Source organism: Geotrypetes seraphini, chromosome 9 (assembly GCF_902459505.1).
Source record: "Geotrypetes seraphini chromosome 9, aGeoSer1.1, whole genome shotgun sequence".
In the NCBI taxonomy this organism is placed as follows: domain Eukaryota; kingdom Metazoa; phylum Chordata; class Amphibia; order Gymnophiona; family Dermophiidae; genus Geotrypetes; species Geotrypetes seraphini.
Genome location: NC_047092.1, coordinates 79,112,893 through 79,133,851, shown reverse-complemented (window position 1 = coordinate 79,133,851; position 20,959 = coordinate 79,112,893). Strand labels below are relative to the sequence as shown.

Here is a 20,959-nt window from a genome sequence, read left to right as displayed (position 1 = left end):
TCATGCCACTCATAAGGAGATGTACATCTAACTTACCCTGTTGACCAGTGTGTATCAATGACAACTACCCGACCGACCTGTCTTCAAACCTTTTTATTGTGTGTATACTGAAGGAGATAGGCATTTCCAAGTGAATTTTCTTTATCTACTGAGACGTGGCTTTTCCTTTCATCCACTTTCCTCTTTGTGTCATGAGCTTGGGTAGAGAGGCAAAGAGTAGCAGAAAAAAAACAACCAGAATGATGAGGAGGGCCACCCCAGAGGACTTCAGGGGCCGCCATTGATCCAAGGGCCTTGCATTAAAGGACACTGGGCTAATGGCTGTAGTATATTTTTGATGGATATTTTTGGGTAGTAATCTTATTAACTCTGTTTATCCAAGGACAAGCAGGCAGCATATTCTTACATGTGGGTGACATCATCCACGGAGCCCCGGCATGGACACTTTAACAAATTTAGAAAGTTCACGATAGCCTGTACCATGCATGCGCGAGTGCCTTCTCCGGAGACAAGCAGGGGTAATTCAGCCACACTTGCTGGTGAAGTCCTTCAACTGAGCTCTCCCCTAGAGCCAGTAGAAACCTTTTTTTTTTCTACTGAGCATGTGCGGATTATCTTGCCTCTGGAATTCCACATTCCAACTGTCAGTTTTTTCTTTGACCGTTGGTTGTGTAGATTGTGGCTCTCCCCTCTCCTTGCCTCTTCAGTCAAAAGAGAACCCCCCTCCAAAAAAGAAACAATTTGAATTTACAATTCAGGTTATTTTTAAATTAAAAGTGACTAGATTTAAAAAAAGAACACATCAAAGGTTTCAATTCGGAATAGAAGAAACCACCGGGGTTACCAGTTGGTTTACTTTGTTTTCGGCTCCTGTTACTTCGCGGTTCTCAGCGGAGTGCCGGCAGTTTTCAAATTCGGCGGTCATTAGGACCGCGAAGACACGCATAATGGAGCAGACGTCTCCGACACCAGTGCACCGAGTTTCAGCGGCAGAGAGCTCGCTGGCCGCGAAGACATCAGCCCCAGCACCTCTAAACAAAACGCGCCATAAAGGTAAGAGGAAGGGAGATGTTTGGACCGCGCAAGAGGTGCTGAAGGGTGGTGAGGTGGCGAGAGGGAAGGGTGATGGTGGAAAGGAAAGGAACAGGTGCTGAAAGGAAATGGGGAACAGAGAGTGGGGAGAAGACGCTGAATGGAAATGGGGAGAAGACATTGAAGGGAAATGGGGAGGACAGAGTGGGGAAGAAGATGATGAAGGGAAATAGGGAAGACAGTGGGGAAAGAAGACGATGAAGGGAAATGGGGAAGACAGAATGGGGAGAAGACACTGAAGGGAAATGGGGAACAGAGAGTGGGGAGAAGACGCTGAAAGGGAAGAAGACAGATATGCCAGATTATGGGGGGAGCAGAGGGAAGAAGATGGGTGCCAGACCAATTGGAGGGGGGGGGGGTGACGGGAGAGGCACAGTAACAGAGCAAGTGGAATGGAAGGAATTGGATGAGAAGATGAGGAAAGCAGAAACCAGACAACAAAGATAGAAAAAAAATTAATATTTATTTATTTTTATTTTTTGTTTTAGGATAAAGTAGTATATTAGTTGTGTTGATAAAAAATTTATAAAGAAAGCCCTGCCAGGTGACCATCTCATTCTCTAGTTCAGCAGCCAGAACTTTGATTTATAAGGAAGGATTAAGCTAAATATTGCAGTACTGAGGCTTGTATGGATGCTGTGGGGATAGTGGTTGTGGGGACGTTGCGAGGACAGGGCGGTGACAGGGATGGAGGTTGCAGAGATGGGACAGATTTTTTCCCCGTGTCATTCTCTAGTCTGGGGGGTGGGCTGGTGAACCATAGAGAGGAGGACCCAGGCCTATAAGCCACTTTAACCACTGCATTCATGGTGAAAAATGTGAGTCCACCAAATCCCACCTGCAGCCATAAGGGCTATTGGGGTGGTAGACAGATGGGTATAGTAGGTTTTGGGGGGCTCACCTTGACCTATAAGAGTTGTGGTGAGATGTTTATGTGGCATCCTTTTTGTGAAGTTCACAGCAGTACCCTGTAAGGTGCTCCCCTACTCTGTTGCCATGTCTGGGTGGCCAGTCCATCACTTTGCTGGTCCCTCCCCAAAAGGTCATATTCTAGATTTTTTTGGGCGAGAATGCAGTATGAAGATAGATGTACTAGCACTCTGGACGATTCTTGAAAAAAAATATTTTGGATGTATTTTTCGAGAATGGACTTTAGATACTGCCCACTTTGGGTGACTAGTTTCCTAGGCCCAAAATGAACTTAGACCTTTTTTTTTTTTTTTTTTTAAATTATGCCACTTCACGTTTATATTTATGAGCAGATCAAAGTGTTGTTGTTGGGGGAGGGGGGTCTCCCCATTCTTCTTCTCTCCTGTAGGGCTGTCACTGGCTTTGAAATGGCTTTGAAACTAACTGACTGGAGACAGCAAAGAGCAGGAAGAAGTAGGAGGTACTTAATAGAGAATGACACGGGGAAAAAATCTGTCCCTGTCACCGCCCCGTCACCGGCCCACCATCCTCTGCACCGCCCCGTCACCGCCATCCCTTTCACCGCCCCGTCACCGCCACTGCCATCCCATTCACCGCCCCGTCACCGTCCCCGCTGCATCCATATAAGCCTTAGTACTGTAATATATAGCTTATTCCTTTCTTATAAATCAAAGTTCCTGCTGCTGAACTAGAGAAAGAGATGTTCAGCTGGCAGGGCTTTGTTTATAAATTTTTATCAACACAACTAATATACTATTTTATCCTAAAGCAAAAAATAAATAAATAAATATAATTTTTTTTCTACCTTTGCTGTCTGGTTTCTGCTTTCCACATCTTCTCATTCAATTCCTTCCATCCACTGTGTGTCTTCTCTCTGCGTCTTCCACTTGCTGTTACTGTGCCTCTCCCTTCACCCCCCCCTCCAATTGGTCTAGCACCCATCTTCTTCCCTCTGCTCCCCCATAGTCTGGCATCTGTCTTCTTCCCACTCTGTCTTCCACATTTCCCTTCGGGGTCTGTTCCTCTCCACCCTCCTTCAATGTCTGTCCTATTCCTTTCCACCACCACCCTTCCCTCCCTCCTTTACCATCTGTTCCTTTCTACTACCCTTCAGCTCCTCTCGCGTGGCCTATCTATCTACCTTCCTCCCTCTTATTTTCATGGCACGTTACAATGTAATTTGTGCAAGCCACTGGAGCCTGCAAGCTCGGTCCCTGTCCCATCCCCACAAACCATCTCGCTTCTGTGCTCCTATTTTCTCCATTTCTAATATCTCCCCTATGTATCTGTCATTGCCCCCCCCTGTGTCCATATACCATCCCCATGGCATGTCCCCTTTATGTCTCTGTCCCTATACCCCATGCACATAATTTCCCCTCTTTCTGTTACCTTCCTGTGTCCAGATTTCCCCTATCTTCCTCTTCCATACCAGTGTGTCTCTTCTTTTCAACCCCATCTAGCTTTTTTCCCTCTTTCTTCCCCTCCCCCCCCCTTTGCTTCTAGCATCTGGCTCACCTGCCTGTCCTTCCCTTTCTTTCCTGCTGTGGGTTTTTCTTTCCGTCTTCATCCCCTTGGCCCAGAATCCTTTTCCCTTTCATTCCCTCCTTCCAATTTGAGCCGGGAACACGAGCGATCGCACGGTCCCCGCAGCCACCACCCGCCTGCCCAATCGATCCTACTGTTTAGCCAGCTCTCTCCCTTCTCCTCACTTTAGTTTGTAGGTTTTGTTTTTCGGCAACATGCACGCTTTCCCAAAGAGCCGCGCATGCGCGGCTACTCAGTGTTCAATCTTCTGCTCTGCTGCAACTTCTTGTTTCCGGTTGCGTCAGAGCAGAAGATCGAAACTGAGCAGCAGCGGGTGCGCGGCTCTCTGATAGCGTGCGGGTCGCCGAAAAAGAAAACCTACAAACTAAGGTGAGGAGAAGGGAGAGAGCTGGCTAAACACTAGGATCGATTGGGCAGGCGCGTGTGTGCTGCGGGGACCGCGCGATCCTTCATGCCTCACTGCGGGGACAAGACCATTCACCGCCCCACGGGAGGTGAATGGCCTTGTCCCCGTCGCCGCAGCGACTGCTAGTTTTCGTTCCCCGTTTCGGCGGGTGACCCGCGGCTAAAATGCGGTGGCCGCGGGTAAACCGCCACCGTGTCATTCTCTAGTACTTAAGACAGTGTGATCAGTATCTCCTGCAACAGACTTATGGGAGTGGATGCAAGACCCATGGTTCAGCATACCATCCCTTTCTACTGGAAAAGATATTATCAAGGTAAGAACCTAATCTTTTTTTTCCATATGTGCTACCTAAAATTCAGATATCTAATTCAGAAATGTATAGTTTGAAGTTAATAAAGATGAAAAGAAAAGATCTAGTTCTATGAAAAAAACCCTCATTCTGTTGATTTCCCCCCCCCCCCCTCCAGGAAGATGATGTAGATTTTCTTGCCAGATTTTCTAAACTTGTGAATGGAATGGGACAGTCACTTATTCTTAGCTGGACTAAACTGGTGAAAAATGGAGATATGAAGAATGCACAAGAGACCTTACAAACCATTGAAGCTAAAGTGCCTCTGATGTTACAGTTGCTAATCCATGATGATGATGACATATCTTCTAATATTATTAGCTTTTGTTATGATTACCTTCATGTTTTGAAACAGGTAAGCTATTTATAATGAATCTTTTGAAGGCACTTTGTTTCATCTCTAGAAAAAGGGTTCAGATGACTTTTTGTTTACAGTGAATATGGATATGTCTTTTAGTATTGTGTGCCTGTATGTGTAGTTGGTGTGGCTTGGCTATAGCAGTTAAAACTGAAATACCTGCACCGCCTTTTAAGTTTCAAGAAAGATATTAAATAGTAGTAGAGAAAGTATAGAGCCCTGCAGCACACTAGTACCAGGACAGTAAGGAATGAACTTGGAGTCATTTGAAAGGACAATATAATAGCAGTTTTTAAGATAAGATGAGAACCAATCTAATATGATGCCGGATCCAATGTCATAAAGGCAATGAATAAATGCTGTGTGATTTACTAGATTGAAAGTGGTAGATAGGTCAAGCGATAACAGAAGAACTGTTTTGCCCTTCTTTAGGAAATAGTAAATAAACTTTGTGATTGGTTTCAGTATTGTGATGGTGTTGGAAGGTGGTTTGGTTTGGATAGATAATATGATAGGGTAGTCCTGTAGTTGTGAGTGAACCACACTCTACAGTCTTGACCATAAATGGAAGATTTGCAATTGAGCAGTAATTTGTGGGATTGGTAGGGGATGTAGAAGTATCCTTGATCTTAGGACATATAGTGACTGATGTCCAGACTTTGGGGAAAAGACCTGTACTTAGAATGAGAGTAACCATAGAGGGCCAGATTCTGTAAATGGTTTTCAAGTTTCAAGTTTATTCAAATTATTTGATTTAAACGCTTTTCCAAATTACAAAGCGTTGTACAAAAGATTAAAAAAATATGATTTTAAAGAAATCACTTATACATAATATATTAATCAGACCTACAGGGGTAATTGGTTTAAAAACCACGGGAAACAATAGGAAAGGGGGGAGGAAATACAATTTTTGAAGAAAAAGTACATAAAAGGGAAGTACATTAGGAGGGTAGGAAGAAGAGGATTAGTGGCAGAAGTGGGAACGGATAAGAGAGCTATTGGAAATCTTATTTTGGAGAAGGTAGAAATCATAAAGTATTACCTCTTGAATGAACTTTGTTTTTTCAGTTAAAGGCTTCTTTAAAAAGAAGACACTTTAAGCTACTCTTAAATTTCTGCAAATCTTGTTCTAGTCTTATGTATAAAGGAAGAGAATTCCAAGTCATTGGAGCTGTGACAGAAAAAATAGAAGCACGGCGTGTTCCGATAATTTTCAAGGAGGGAACGTTAAGGGTAGACTGTGAGGATGATCTAAGTACTCTTGATGAACTATATGGAATCAGAAGCCTATCTATAAATGCTGGTGTATTGGTCTTTATTGTCTTAAAGACTAGAAGAGCTATTTTATATGTAATCCTATATGTTATTGGCAACCAGTGAGCTTTTTGCAGCAAAGGTGTGACATGGTCGAATTTTTAGGCACTGTTAGGTGTTCTAATTGACACTTAACTAAAATCTGCACCTAAGCAAAATTACTTAAATTAGCCAGGATGAGAATTACCTACTGTAACATCACGAAAAACTTTGATGAACCCCTGGAACTTCAGAAATTCCTGGACGACAATGTGAGCGATATGACCTGAACCATCTGCTCTCTGACTTCCACAATAGCGTCCTTTTTGGGGCTAAGTTCATTTTTTTCTAACCTCCCGGACTGAGGAGAGTTGCTGAGGCCATTTTGTCAGCATGCGATCCCATCTTTGGATCTACATTTTTTTCCTGTTTCTGTGTTACACACACATGAATCATCATTTTAATTATTTTTGCATTTTTCCTTTCTTTGCTCATGGAGCGCTAACTATATTCTTCTCCATACCTCATTTTTGAGCTACTACCTGTATGATCTAAATTTTTTCGCACCTCATCGACTAGGAAATTCCATCTCCTGTTCCCTGCCTATATCTCCTCTCTGAATGGTTAATATAAACATTGTCTCTCTTAATGTTAAAGGTATTAACAGTCCCTTCAAAAGGAAGAAGATCCTTCACTACTTTAAACACCTAGTAGCAGACATCTGTCTAATTCAGGAGTCACATCTCAGCGTAGCTGAAGCTCAGAAAATGACAGGAGGTTGGATACAACACTGTTTTGCTGCCCCGGCGTCAGGCAAAAAGAATGGAGTCATTACTCTGATAAAAAAAATCCCTCAACTTTCAGCTCTCCTCTCACAAATTTGACCCTAATGAGCGCTGGTCCCTCATTGAGAGCTCTATAAATGGGAAACCTTTGAAACTATTCAACATATACGCTCCAAATGTGGATAATCCATCATTCTTCCAGTCCTTTCATACTATCTGTCACTCTTCCCTAACTATGGATACCATCTTTGCTGGGGACTTCAATTTTCCACTAGATCCGTTCATTGACAGATCCTCATCCTGTCGCCCTGCTAAGCTCAAAGTCAGAGCCTCCATCTCCGAATTGATGAATCTTTATGGGTGGTCTGATATTTGGAGAATCTTTCACCCCACATCAAAAGACTTCACATTTTACTCTGCACCACACCACTCTTTTTCCAGGATTGATTACATAATGGGCTCCAAAGACATTGTGAACCTTACCACCTCCACGACATTACAATCTCAGATCATGCGGCTGTCTTCTGCTCCCTCAATTGGTCTAACAACTCCAAACCTGCTGGAGGATGAACAACTTTCTTCTTCAAGACAAGGACTTAATTTTCCATATTACATTACATTACATATTTCTATTCCGCCATTACCTTGCGGTTCAATGCGGATTACAAAAAGAGTTATAGAAGGAGGGTTACAAAGTTAGATCAAAGATCATTTCCAAGAGTGGATCAGATAGGATCAGGGGTTAGGGAGAGGATGGTAAGAAGGAAGGTAATTTGTGGTTTTAAGCCTTATTCAGGGATTTCTTGAAGAGTATAGTTTTTATTTCCTTTCTGAACATCTTGTAGTCTTGGGTTGTTATCAGTAGGTTGGAGATTTGGTTATCTAGTTTTGCTGCTTGACTGGCTAGTAGGCCGTCATATAGTTTTTTCCATTTTACTTCTTTGATTGGGGGGTATATGAATGGGGTGTGTGTTTTTCTATGCCTGGTAGCGGTAGTCTGGATGAAGCAGTTGTTTAGATAGATTGGGCTGTCTCCATTTATAATTTTAAATAGTATACAATAGAATTTAAATTGTATTCTTTCCTGGATTGGAAGCCAATGTGAATCGATGTATGCCTCTGTAATGTGGTCATGAGTAGACGAGTCTCAGAGCTGTGTTTTGAATTGTTTGTAGTTGTTTAATCATTATTGCAGGGCAGGGGAGGTAGAGGATGTTGCAGTAGTCTAGTATACTTAGGATTAGAGATTGTACTAAGAGCTGAAATTGTGTTCTTTCGAAGAATTTTCAGACTTGCCTAAGGTTTCTCTTAACTGCGAAAGATTTCTGTATTGTTTTGTTTATTTGTGGTTGCATGGTGCAGCTTCTGTCAATAATCATACCTAGTAGTTTTAGGGTGGTTTGAATAGGGTAATTATGAAAGAATCTCAGGCCTTTTTCTCCACCAACCTCCAATCGGTCTCTGAATACTCCACTCTATGGGAGGCGTACAAGGTATGGCTGCAGGGTGAATCAATTAGTTATTCTGCTTTCCATCTCAAACAAAAGAAGACAACCTTACTCCAACTAGAGTCTGATATCCACACTTATGAAACTCAATTGTATCACCAATTTGACTTATCCTTATACAGAAAGCTACAACAACTCAAATTTCAATATAACGAAATCTTTAGTACCCTTGCAACTTGCAACTGCTTCTCTATTTCGTCACACTGCTACTTATTTTGCCACATCCAATAAGTGCGGCCATCTTCTAGCTACGTATCTGAAAGGTCGAAGATCCAAACATTGAATTACTTGCATCAAATCTCCTTCTGGACAGCTCCAGACCACCACCAAAGATATCTTGGAGGACTTTCGCGCCTTTTATGAGGCCTTATATACATCTGAATCATCCTCATCGGAACTTCATATCACAGACTTCCTTCAATCCATTAACCTTCCTTCCCTTTCAGATTCACAACAACAGGTTCTACAACAGCCTCTATCACCTACTGAAATCGACAAGGCCATATCTTCTTTGCCATCTGCTAAAGCACCTGGACCAGAGGGCCTTCCCTCAGAATTCTACAAATCTTTTTCTTCCCTTCTGACTCCTCATCTACTCACCTACTATCAAGATTTAATAGCCTTCCTGGACAGCTTGCGTCGCTTTCATGAAGCTAATATCATAGTACTTCCAAAACCGAACAGAGATGTCCAACTAGTGAAAAACTATTGCCCAATATCCTTATTAAATTTGGACTATAAAATATTTGCTAAGGTCCTAGTGTTTAGATTAGAAAATATTATGTTTGTATTGATTCACAGAGATCAAGTGGGTTTCTTAAAGGGTAGATACGGGGCTAATAACACCAGACTTTTATGTCATGTACTCCACTCTGCCCAGTCAGATAACCATCCCTCACTAATTGCTTCTCTTGACGCCGAGAAGGCTTTTGACAGGGTAGAGTGGAGATACCTTTTCTGTGTCTTGTCTTGATTTGGTCTCCCTGAGACATTTATACACATGGTTTCTTTGCTATATAACAACCCCATTGCTAAATTGATAGTTAATGATGAATCCTCTACCCCTTTCATACTTTATCGAGGAACAAGGCAAGGCTGCCCTATGTTCCCATTATTATTCAATCTGGTTCTTGAACCCCTACTTGCAGCCATCAGACAGTCTCCCCATATTAAGGGTATTACCATCGCCAATTTGGAATTTAAAATATCAGCCTATGCTAACGATGTTTTATTGTACTTAACTGACCCGGAGGCCTCTCTAACTTCCCTAGTTCAACTCATTTCCTCTTTCTCTTCGTTGACCGGTTACAAGATTAACTGGGATAAAACAGAACTCATGCCTCTTAACGACTCCTGCATTCCTTTTACTATCACTTCACATCCCTTTTCGTGGGTTTCCTCAGGCATAAAATATCTAGGCTTACCATTTGATAAAGACATCAAATCATCCACTCATCTGATAACTACCAAATTGCCCACCCAGGTCAAAGATATACTGATCTCTTGGACTCCTCTACACCTTTCCTGCTGGGGCAGACTTGATACTTTGAAAATGATGATGGTACCTAAGGTTACCTATGTATTAAACATGTTCCCCTTATTACTCCCTGGCTCCACTTACAAACAATTAGAACGATTAATGCTTAATTTTCTCTGGAATAACAAACCACATAGAATATCACTTCAAAAATTGAAAGCCCCTAAACATTTGGGTGGTGTTAATTTTCATGACTTTCAGTATTATCATAAAGCGTTTATCCTGCGGCAAGGTGCTGTTTGGCTATCCCCACATGTTCATTCTGATATGCCCAACTGGATGCAATTGGAAACATCCTATATGCATCCTATTCCTTTACTTAGACTCCTAGGTTCCTTACACATCAAACGCTTCTCTCACAACCCAATAATACTGACCACTCATTAAGGTTCTCTCAGATCTCGACACACGTCTAGAACACCCTTGGCGCCAATCCGCCTATTACCCCTAATGGTGCAACCTCCAATTCCTGATTGATAAAAATCCATTTTCTGGCCAACCTGGTATAAGGAACACTTATGGGATATAGTTTCTCTTTCTCACTCAGATGGCTCCTGGCTTTCCTTCAGTGAATTAATGGAAAAATTCTCCCTTGACGAATCACAGTTTTACCATTGGTTACAATTAGGTTAGGTTAGGTTAGGTTGGGGGTTTTTTATATACCGCCTATCAAGGTTATCTAAGCAGTTTAGCAATCAGATTCTCCATCAAAAAATCAGGATTCAACCCCACAGTTTCCAACTCCATTCCTACTCTCTTTACTCTCTCCAAACAATATCTAGCTATTGGACACACTGCCTTCCCACTTCTATAAACTCCTCAAATCCTTTCTGCCTAATCCAATCTCCTCCTTACAACAAGCTTGGGTAACAGATTTAGAAATTCCCATTTGAACCGAAGCTTGGTCTCACATTTTTGAATCCACGTTCCACACCTCCAAGTCAGCCTCCTTTCTCCAGAGTATGTTCTTCCTTCTACACAGAGCTCAGTGGACCCCTTTAAAATATCATAAAATCAACCCTTCATTTTCACAACACTGCTGGACTTGTCACACTGGGATGGGCTCCTTGAAACACTTACTCTTTTCTTGTCCCACCATTCATTCATTTTGGGAATCTATCTGGGACACAATCTGTTCTATATTTCTCATTAATATATCTTTAACATATCAAATGTTACTATTGAAGTCCTTTGCCCTGGAGATCACACTCTTCACTGAAGATGCTTTTCTCATGGATCTTTTAATCTCCCTGGCCTTGAAGATTCTCCTCAGTTCATGGAAAGATCTTTATAAAGTTTCTCACTCCCAATGGTGGAACCTAGTCTGCCTCACGTATAGAACTGAAGCTTACCTAGCCAAATCTTCTAATAGATTTTCTCAATTTCAAAATAAATGGAACTCCTTAAAGATATATATAAACTGCATCTCTTCTTGACTTCTTGCTCCTTTACTTCCCTATTTTTCTTTCATTTCTTTCATCTCTCCTTTTATCAACTACCCTTTTATCCAGCATCTCTCTTCTGTGTCCCTGTCCCTATGCGCCTCTCCAGTACTGTTCCCCTTGTATCCCTGTTCCTATGCTTCCTCCATGCTCAGCATCTTATCTCTCCCCATATCCAGCTTCTTCTTTCTTTCTTCCTTACCTCTTGTATCCCCTTCCCCAGGTACAGGCTTTCTCCTACTATCTCTCCTGTCATCCTGCACCCTGCCCACATACTTTGGAGCAGTATTTGTCCCTCTTGTACCCTTCCCCTTGTGGTCTTGCATTTCTTCTCCCTCTCTCCTTTAGTCCAGCACCTCTCCTTTGCTTCCCCCCCATCCTCTTTTTGGTTTGGTCTCTCTCTTCCCTTCACTCCAGGTCTGGCATTTCCCCTCCTCTCTCTTACTCCTTCCTCTGCACAGGCCTGCCTCCCCACGGTGAAGGAACTCTTCCTCCTCTTCCCTCTGCACAGGCCTGCCTCCCTGCCATGAAGGCCTGCTCTCTGCCGCAAAGACCTGCTTCCCCTGCAAAGGCCTGCCCCACTGCAGTGAAAGCACTCTTTGGCCTGCTCCCCACCGCGAAGACCTGCTTCCCCTGCAAAGGCCTGCCCCCTGCCGTGAAGGCACTCTTCGTCCTGCTCCCCACTGCAAACTCCTGCTCCCCCCTCAAGCTATATCTTTTCCCAACTTCCCTGCTCTTACATTTAGGTTAACACAGCAGCCTGCAGGCTCGTTGGTGTTATAGCGATCCCTGCTTGTTGTCCTCAGTGGCACATTCTCTTTGCCGCAATCCTGTCCCTGACGTCAGAGCAGAGGCAGGACGTAGCGGAGAGAACGTGCCGCTGAGGACGACAGGCAGCTGCAGGGATCGCTATAACACCAACGAGCCTGCAGGCTGCCGTGTTAGCCTTAAGGAGGTAAGAGCGGGGAAGCTGGGGAGGCCTTTCTGACTGACTCTTCCCCCTCAAGCAGGAGCGGCAGCGGATGGCCAGCAAGAGGCAGCGTTGCCGCTCCTGCTTTAGGAAGACACGGAGGAAGGGTCGGTCATTGAATCGGGAGGTCAATTTTTTTTTGAAAATTGAATCGATTCACCTGATTCGAATTGGTGAATCGGGCAGCACTACTGTATACAGTCTCTTCCTCTATAAACTGCTCTGAACTGCTTGTGGTATTGCGGTATACAAAAATACACTTCCCCTCCCCATTCCCCTCCCCATCCGCAGAATTTCTACAGGATGACATTTCTATTAAATCTACACCGATCCAAATGGACACAAAGATTAAACTTTTAGGAGTAATCATCGATAGAGACCTTACCTTTCATGATCACATAAGTTCAGTGGTTAAAATTTGCTTTTATAAACTACGTATCATCCGATCTCTCTCATCCATCCTTGAAACTAATTCAATCACTATCCTGATACACTCATTAGTAATTTCTCATCTTGATTACTGAAACTCTCTTCTAAATGGCCTTCCCCAAAAAGAAATTCGTCGGTTACAACTAATACAAAATACAGCAATAAAACTCATCCATAAAGTAGGCAGATACGACCATGTTACCCCTCTTCTAAAAGAAGCACATTGGCTCCCTATTTCTCACCGCATCACCTATAAAATTATCTTACTATCTTTCAAAATAAAGCTCTTTCATTTGCCATTATTCCTTGACAAACTTCTCATTCCCTACAGCTCTTCACGCACTCTAAGATCAACTGATCAAAAACTTCTATTTATCCCCACTATCAAAGACTTCTACAATACACGTAGAGTAAATTTCGCAGTAACTGCCCCTACCCTCTGGAATTCCCTGCCACAGCAACTCCGCGATGAATCACAACTCGACAAATTTAAAACAGATTTAAAAACGTTTTTATTTCGCGATGCCTTCTCATTCACTTAGAGCCATCTTCTCTAATTACCAAAAATAATCGCTTTCTTTAAAGCGCCCCCCTTCCATTATGTTTTATCCTTACCCTACTATCTCCAATTTCTTCTCAAATATGTAACTTCACCCTCCCTTCCCTTTTATCCTCACCATCTAGTTCATCTTGTGATGTTATATGTATATACACAATGCCTCTTTTTTTTAGTTTTGTATAATTTCTCTTTCTTTTAAACATATTGTTAACCAGCCAGATATTAACTTGATGGTTGGTATATCAAAATTAATAAAACTTGAAACTTGAAACTTGCACTTGCGATTTCACATAATCGCAATTTTTTTGAGGGGGAGGGGAAACCCCCTCCCCCCATATTTTTGCCTTCCCCCCGACATCCCGGCCTTACCTGGTGGTCTAGCGGGCTTTCGGGGCAGGAGCTATCTTCCTATGCTCCTGCCCCGTGTAGATCGCCAATAGGAAATGGCTGCCGTGAGCTCCCGCCCTAGTCTCGAGAGACTACGGGAACTCACGGCAGCCATTTCCTATTGGCAATCTGCATGGGGCAGGAGCGTTGGAAGATCGCTCCTGCCCTGAAAGCCCACTAGACCACCAGGTAAGGCCGGGATGCCAGGGGAAGGTGGGAGGGAGCCGGGGGTGGGTCAGAGCCAGATATTTGCGGTATTTCCCTATTCGCGTCCAGCTCTGCCCCTATCTCCCGCGAATAGCGAGGGAGATGTGTAAAGTTATTATTATTATTATATGCAATAATAGGGGGAATCAGAAAGAGAGCAACACTTTTTCATATCACTATAAGTGTATTAATTTGTCATAGTATTTGGGTGTAGCTTGTAATTCCTTTTTTTATTTAGAGAATATGATTATTTTTTCTACTTTAAAACAAGGTATTGAGGGCTAGATGCACTAAAGTCTCCGATCATCTAACAGTTGTCGCTAAACCAGTTTGACTGGTTTAGCAACAGATCAAATTTATCGATCCTATGAACAAAATGGCTCACAGCGTGGTTTACTATACGGTCATGCTATCCGATCAATGGCCTAACTTTGCATGCCAGAATTGGATCAGCATAATCGACTTGGAAAACCCAACAGGTCTGCCTGTTTGGGGGGTTGTGTTTTTTTTTTTTCTTTTTTTTTTTTGTATGGTCAGAGATGTTGCCCCAAAAAAGAAAAAAGCTGTGCTGTGCCACCCTCCCCCCCCCCCCCGACAATGCCCCCGCAGTGAATCCAGTACCAAAAAATTGGCAGGAGGAATGCACACTCCCTCCTGCCACTGCGAGTCCCTCCCTGCGCTACCCTCTCCCCCAGGACACCCCTGAACTGACCCCTCCCCCTTCTCTACTTTCCCAAAAATCGGCTGGAGGGATGCTCACTTCTTCCTGCCATTGCGAACACCCCCTGCACTGAAGACCTCCACCTGCAAGGACCCCCCAAACTGACCCCTCCCCTCCTCTCCCCTTCCTAAAAAAAAATTGGCAGGAGAGATGCCTACTCCCTCCTGCTACCGGATGCCCACTACCCCCCAAACCTTCCCCATACCTCAAAACTAAATGACAGAAGGAGGGATGCCCAGTCCCTTCTGCTTGCAGGCCTGCCACTCTAAAATGGGCTTTCCCCTTCCTGGTGCAATGTTTTTTTTTTTTTTTAATGGAGCAGATATTGTGCATGCACAACATCTGTGCCATTAAAAGAAAAAAGCCCCAACAGCTGAGTGGCAGGAGGCTTCTTTGGGGCTTCCCCTGCTGCTCAGCTGTTCAGACTTCCCCAAACCGGCTCTGCGCATGTCAGTCACTCTCATAGCGACAGGATTACGGTGATCCTCCGTGCAAATCATTTGCATGCAAACTTGGTAAAACATCAATTGCTATTCCAGAATCTGCCCAAAAATTGGCCAACATCGGCTTGCACAGTCTTAACGACCATGCTTTGTGCATCTAGCCCTGAATTCTTAACCAGTCAGCATACAGTATATGTGTGTTAAGTCCTTAATAAGATGCCATAACTATGTGTAAACTAAGGGCCCCTTTTACAAAAGCTGTTGTACTAAGTCCTGGCGTAGCAAATGTGTTGCAGTCCAACATTGCTGAAAGTCCAGTGTGCCATAGTAACATAATAGAACCAAATGAGGCTTGCTGTAATGGAAAGAAATCTCTTGTAAAATATCTATTTCATTATTATTTTTATCTAATTGGGATTGATAATTGTGGAGTTATTTTTAAATAATTCTGATGAAATATTTATGACAATTGAATTTTTTTTTTGTAGCTCACTTTACTTTCAGACCAGCAGAAAAACCATGTAGAGGTAAGATAAATTTGTTAATTTTAAGCAACTAAGCAAATCTTTGATCTTCATTAATTATTTTATATCAGGAGCTGTACTGCAGTGTGTTAGAGCTACAGTATAGTGGAGGTAATTTTAAAAACCGTTTTCACACATAAAATGCTTCTTAGAAAATTAGATGCTTAAAAGTACACGTAGTGTAAGTAGAATTGTATATGTAGTAAGCCATGCCCAGGGAAGAGTTTGGGTGGATCATGAACAGAGTCACGATTTATGTATGTATTTTATGTGCTGCTTTTTATATCTGCTTATAAGCAAGCATAAATATCAGTATTCATAATCTAGGTGATATCTGTGGTAGTATTTTATAAAGTGTGACAAGCTGGAAAAGTCAACTCCCAATGACAGGGAGGAAAGGAGGCAAAAAAGTCACATAAAAACTTTTTTTTTAAGAAGATCATGGAGAAGATAGTAGTTCTTGAGGATAAGGTAAAACCTGAAGGCTGATGCGCCATCTGGCTTCCTCACTAAAGATTAGGCAAATGCTAGTACCTATACCCACTGTGGAAGGGAGAAGAAAGAACTCTCAATAACTCCCTTAAGAAAAGTATTGTGGCCGGACGCAGGCTTCTTAGTATGGGTCAAGCCTGTAACTGCCCAGCTCACAGACCTAAACAGAAGGGATTATTTTTCTTTTATTGGAGTTGGTAGATAATATGATACTGAGAAATAAAGTTATAAGTTCCAGTGTCACAAACACCTTCTGGATTTTGTGCTTTTTTGGGGCCAAAAATAGTTTTAAAAAAATCATCTATAGGCAGACTAGCTTCAGTTCCATTTAAATATAAGAACATAAGAATTGCCGCTGCTGGGTCAGACCAGTGGTCCATCCTGCCCAGCAGTCTGCTCATGCGGACAGATTTGGGTTCAAAACGAAAACACTTCTCTTTCTGCTGTCACAGTTCCATGCTTTAGACAGGTATTAGTCTGACCTACTCAGACTGAGCCAAACTCACATTTTCACAAGGACAAGCAAATTAACGTTTCCTCAGTCTCCAGTCTTCTTCCTTCCTTTATGCTTTTTTTACAGTTCAATGCAGGCACCACCTGAAAGTCACTATTGAGCTGTTATAAGGCCAAACTCAATGACTTTGGGATCATTCACCCTCAGTGATCAGTTATTTATGATCTCACCTTCAAATCCCATTCAGGCTTTAATAATTCAAGGTCCTCTGTAATGTTATACTTCCTACAGCACTATATTGAAAAGAAAATCATTTTACCTACCGGCGATCCTCTACAGGCTGATGTAATTAGCTTTAAAGGTGAGACTGGGAGGCCAAGAGGGAAAGCCGGAGGATGCTAGAGAGAAGGGAGAAACATGCAGACCTTCAGCGAATCGGACAGCGCTGACGTTGTACCGCGTAGGGAAGTCAGCTGGCAGGTGCCTCTCTTCCTCCTCAGTGTGCCACAGCACACTTGCAATCTCAGGAGGTACAGTAGTGTGCCTCAGCACACAGTTTGAGATACACTGCACTAGACTCTGGCCTAGGAAAAGATAAATTGGTAACTGGTGAGCTAGGTACCCTTCCCAAAGTATTTTCTATGTGTGCCCTGTTTTTCCACCCAGATCTAGGATGTGATATGGGTTTATGTTTGTCAGGGCACTGGGTCAATTTTGTTGCCATTTCATCTATAATTGGCTTCTCTGGGTTTTCATCGGAGCTCACAAGGACTTCCTTGTGACAGTAGAAACTGGAGCTATAGGGGTGGGAGTTGCTCATACTGTTAGGTCAGCTCCCTAATCAAAGGTCTGGCTACCATGTACTGCTCAATTGCAAAGCTACCATGGCTACACTGTGCCTTTAACTAGTAGTTTAGTTGCTCATTAATTACCACTGTATGCCAAAAGGACTTCAGTGCTAGACAGGAGCACACAGCATATTAAAATAATGCTAAATAGCAGCACCTAGAGCAGTGTGCTGATGTCTACCGTGGGTGCTCAACACCAGAAATCAACCACCAGGTAAAAGGCTGGTATAGGACCCCCATGGTTGGCTCCAGCCGCACTTCTCTCCCATCTGGCAAAATTACCCAGCTCAGTTTCCTCTCCTCCCACCTCCACAATATATTAAAAAAATCTTTCCCCTGTGACATTTCCCCTCCCTCTTTCCTTCCTATAAAAACTGTTTTCCCTAGTGTCTTGTGGCATGCCTTCTCCCCCCCCCCCAACTTTGCCAATCAAAACTTATAAAAAAAAGTACCTGACACTCATCCAACCTCCTTTCCAAGCCCCTTGGACTCAGTCACCTTAAAGGAGGCAGGAGAGTTGCCCATTCACTCCTGCCTCCAGATTTGTCATCTTCAAAATGCTGGCCCCAGAGGCAGGCGTGATCATTTCGCTGTTAATATGTTAGTAAAACTGTATGTTTTATGCTGAGCTGTACCATGCTATATACCACCTTGGGATAATCTCTTCATTGATTTGGGCCATCCAAAGAAGTACTTTAAACATCTGTCATTCAAAATACCCCTGTCCATTTCATTTTTTCCTTTATATAAACATTATCACATCATGCCTTATTACCAGAAGCTCCAGTGGAGGCCTGAATGCATTTTAAATTTGCTTGTTTTTTGTTTAAAATATTGATTGATCTGATTCTTGGCTGTGTTCTTTCACATTTTGATAGTTTGGTCCCTTGTTATGTAACAAGATCAGTCAACCCTTTTTCATACCTACTACTTAAAGGTAGGAAACGATTCACTGTTGTAGAGTATCTTCTTGCTTTTGGTTCAGATTTTGTTCCTCTGATTGTTAGTTGTTCTTATATACAATTCAGATGCAGGTTGAAAACGTATGTTTAATAAATTTTCTGGTTTGTGATTTACATTTTTTTCTATAATTGTTTGCCTGAGTTGTAGCTTCCTGAAATTGTCCAGCTCTCTTGATAATTGTGAACCATGTTGAACTGTGAGGTATAATAATAGCTTTATTTATATCCCATCATACCTTTTCAGTTCAAGACGGTATACAACAAGTGGAGCTGTAAGGACAGCGAAGTTACATCAGTTAGATTTTGGAGGGATAGATAGACAGAAAGGTGACTGGAAGAAAAGGGGGAAGGGATGTGTAAGGCATGATAGGTGTTATGCAGAATTGAAGGGTCAGATAAATCTGTTGAATAGGTGGGTTTTTAGTGATTTTCTGAATAAATGGTATGATAGTGAGTTCAGGATGAGGTCACTTAAGGTGTTGTTCCAGATCCCTGCTTGAAAGGAGAGTGTCCTGTTGAGGAATCTTTTGAATTTGCATCCTTTGGGGGAAGGAAATGTTTTGCGCGAAAGTAGTGTTCTGCGTGAAAAGTGGAATTTGTCCTGTAGGGTGAGGTGTTTCAGGAGGTAGGTGGGTGTGGTGCCGAAGAGAAGCAGAGGCAACTGAATTTCTTGTAGTATGGGGTGATGTGGTCAGATTTTTTTCAAGCCAAATATTAGTCAAACTGCTGTGATCTGGATAAGTCTCAGTTTTCTTGATGGTTTTTTTGTGAGATCCTAGGTAGATTATGTTGGAGTAGTCCAGTAAGCTTAGGACCAGGGACTGGACCAGCAGTCTGAATGATGTAAAATCAAAGTATGGTTTTATGGTGTGTAGTTTTCATAGTAAGTGGAAGCATTTTTTAATTAGGATATTGATATGAGCTTCTAGTGTCATTTGCTGATCTAGGGTGACTCCTAGAATTTTGATGGTAGGGTTAATTGGGAAGTTTCTTCCATTTTAGGTTGATAGTAGATTCGGTTTGTTTGTTTGTTGGGGAGGCCATAAATATCTTGGTCTTTTCCGGGTTTAGCTTAAGTTTTAAGTTTGTTGACCATTGTTCTACTTGGCTGATTATAGATGAGAGGAAGTGTCTGGTTTTGGTTGACAGTGTAGAGATGGGGACGATAATTGTGATGTCATCAGCGTAGATGTATGATTGAAGGTTCAGTTTGGATAGTTCCTGGCCTAGTGAGGACATGTATAGGTTGAAAAGGGTGGGGGATAAAGGGGAGCCTTGGGGGACACCACAGGGGTTGGTCCAAGCTTGGGAGTAGGATTGCTCGCTGATGACATGGTAGGATCGGTTTTTTAGGAAGCCTTTAAGTATGTGGCCCAAGATACCTATGACGTCTAGACGGTTGAGTAGGATGTCGTGGTCCACAAGGTTGAAGGCGCTGCTAAGGTCAAATTGAAGTATTAATGCGCGTTTCCTTGAGCTGAGTAGTGTGATGTGATCTATGATGGAGGCTAGGGCTGTTTCGGTGCTGTGATGTAAGCAGAATCCTGATTGGTATTCGTGAAGTATTGAGAATTTATCCAGGTAGTTCATCAGGGCAGTGTTGATCAGACCTTCCATCAATTTGGTGAAGAAGGAGATGTTGGTTACTGGTCTGTAAATTGGATGTTTTTGATATGGGGTCTTTGCGATTCTTAACAATGGGTGAGACAAGGATGTGGCCAAGGTAGGTTGGAAATTTGCTATTTGCCATTAGATGAGAGATCCAGTCAAAGAGCATGGCCTTGAAGGGGATGGGGGATTCTCTCATGATGGTGGGCGGCCAATTGTCTAGGCCAGTGTTCTTCAATCTTTTGACACCTATGGTCCGGCGGAAAAAATATAATTATTTTGTGGACCGGCACTGATTGAAGAACACTGGGCTAAGTCGTGCCTATCTTCACTCAATCTCCACCCCAGACCCCACCCCCATAATAGTACTAATTGTAACACTATTTTTTCCATTCATTTTTCTTATATACACACAATATAATTGTATTAACAACACATAATGGTTAACCACAAAATTAAAATACACAAAGCACACTGTATGCTTTCTAACATTCATTCCTACCAGAAAACAGATAACCCTACGCAAATGCAGGACTAAAAACTAAAAGTACTAATATTTACAAACAAATCCTAAGATGCAAGACTCTGCAAGTAATACAACCCCATAAGAAAAGAAACAAATGCATTTCTTCCTGAACAGACAAATCAATCACTAAATTAAAAAAATAAAAGCATTTCCCCTACCGTTGTTGTCTCTATCTCTCCATGTGCCTTGCCTTCTGGCTTGCCCCCTGGTGTTATCTTTGGGCCGGTCCATTGTGCGATCAATGCAGCATCTTCGAGCTGGCTCCCTGAGTGCTGCATCGCACAAAGCTGTGGGCAGCGGCTCCTCGTGCGCGTCCCGCGCCTCATCTGGAAGCCTTCCCTCTGCAGTTGTGATGTCAGAAAGAAGGGTTCAGGCGCAGGCCATGCATAGGAGCCTTTTCCCACAGATTTGTACACTGCAGCACTCAGGGAGCCGGCCCGAAGACACCACAGTGATCTCACTATGGACCGGCGGCTGAAGAACGCTGTCCTGGGCCCGATGGACATGCCGGCTCTGTGGATCGGCAGAAAATTTCTGCGGACCGGCACCATTCCACGGACTGGTGGTTGAAGAACACCGGTCTA

The 20,959-nt window shown here is 42.8% G+C and overlaps 1 protein-coding gene across 6 annotated transcripts in view; it reads left to right on the top strand.

Annotated features, from left to right (window-relative positions):
* The window catches only part of XPOT (exportin for tRNA), a 324,394-nt gene that overhangs the window by 91,915 nt on the left and 211,520 nt on the right, over positions 1 to 20,959 (top strand). For all 6 annotated transcript variants that reach the window (XR_004540576.1, XM_033957684.1, XM_033957683.1 and 3 more), the window contains 2 exons: positions 4,441 to 4,677; positions 15,450 to 15,488. Coding sequence is in view for 5 of the 6 variants with exons in the window: in XM_033957684.1 (XP_033813575.1) it covers positions 4,441 to 4,677; positions 15,450 to 15,488 (276 nt within the window). In the remaining variant the exon portion in view is untranslated. The remainder of the gene's footprint in view (positions 1 to 4,440; positions 4,678 to 15,449; positions 15,489 to 20,959) is intronic.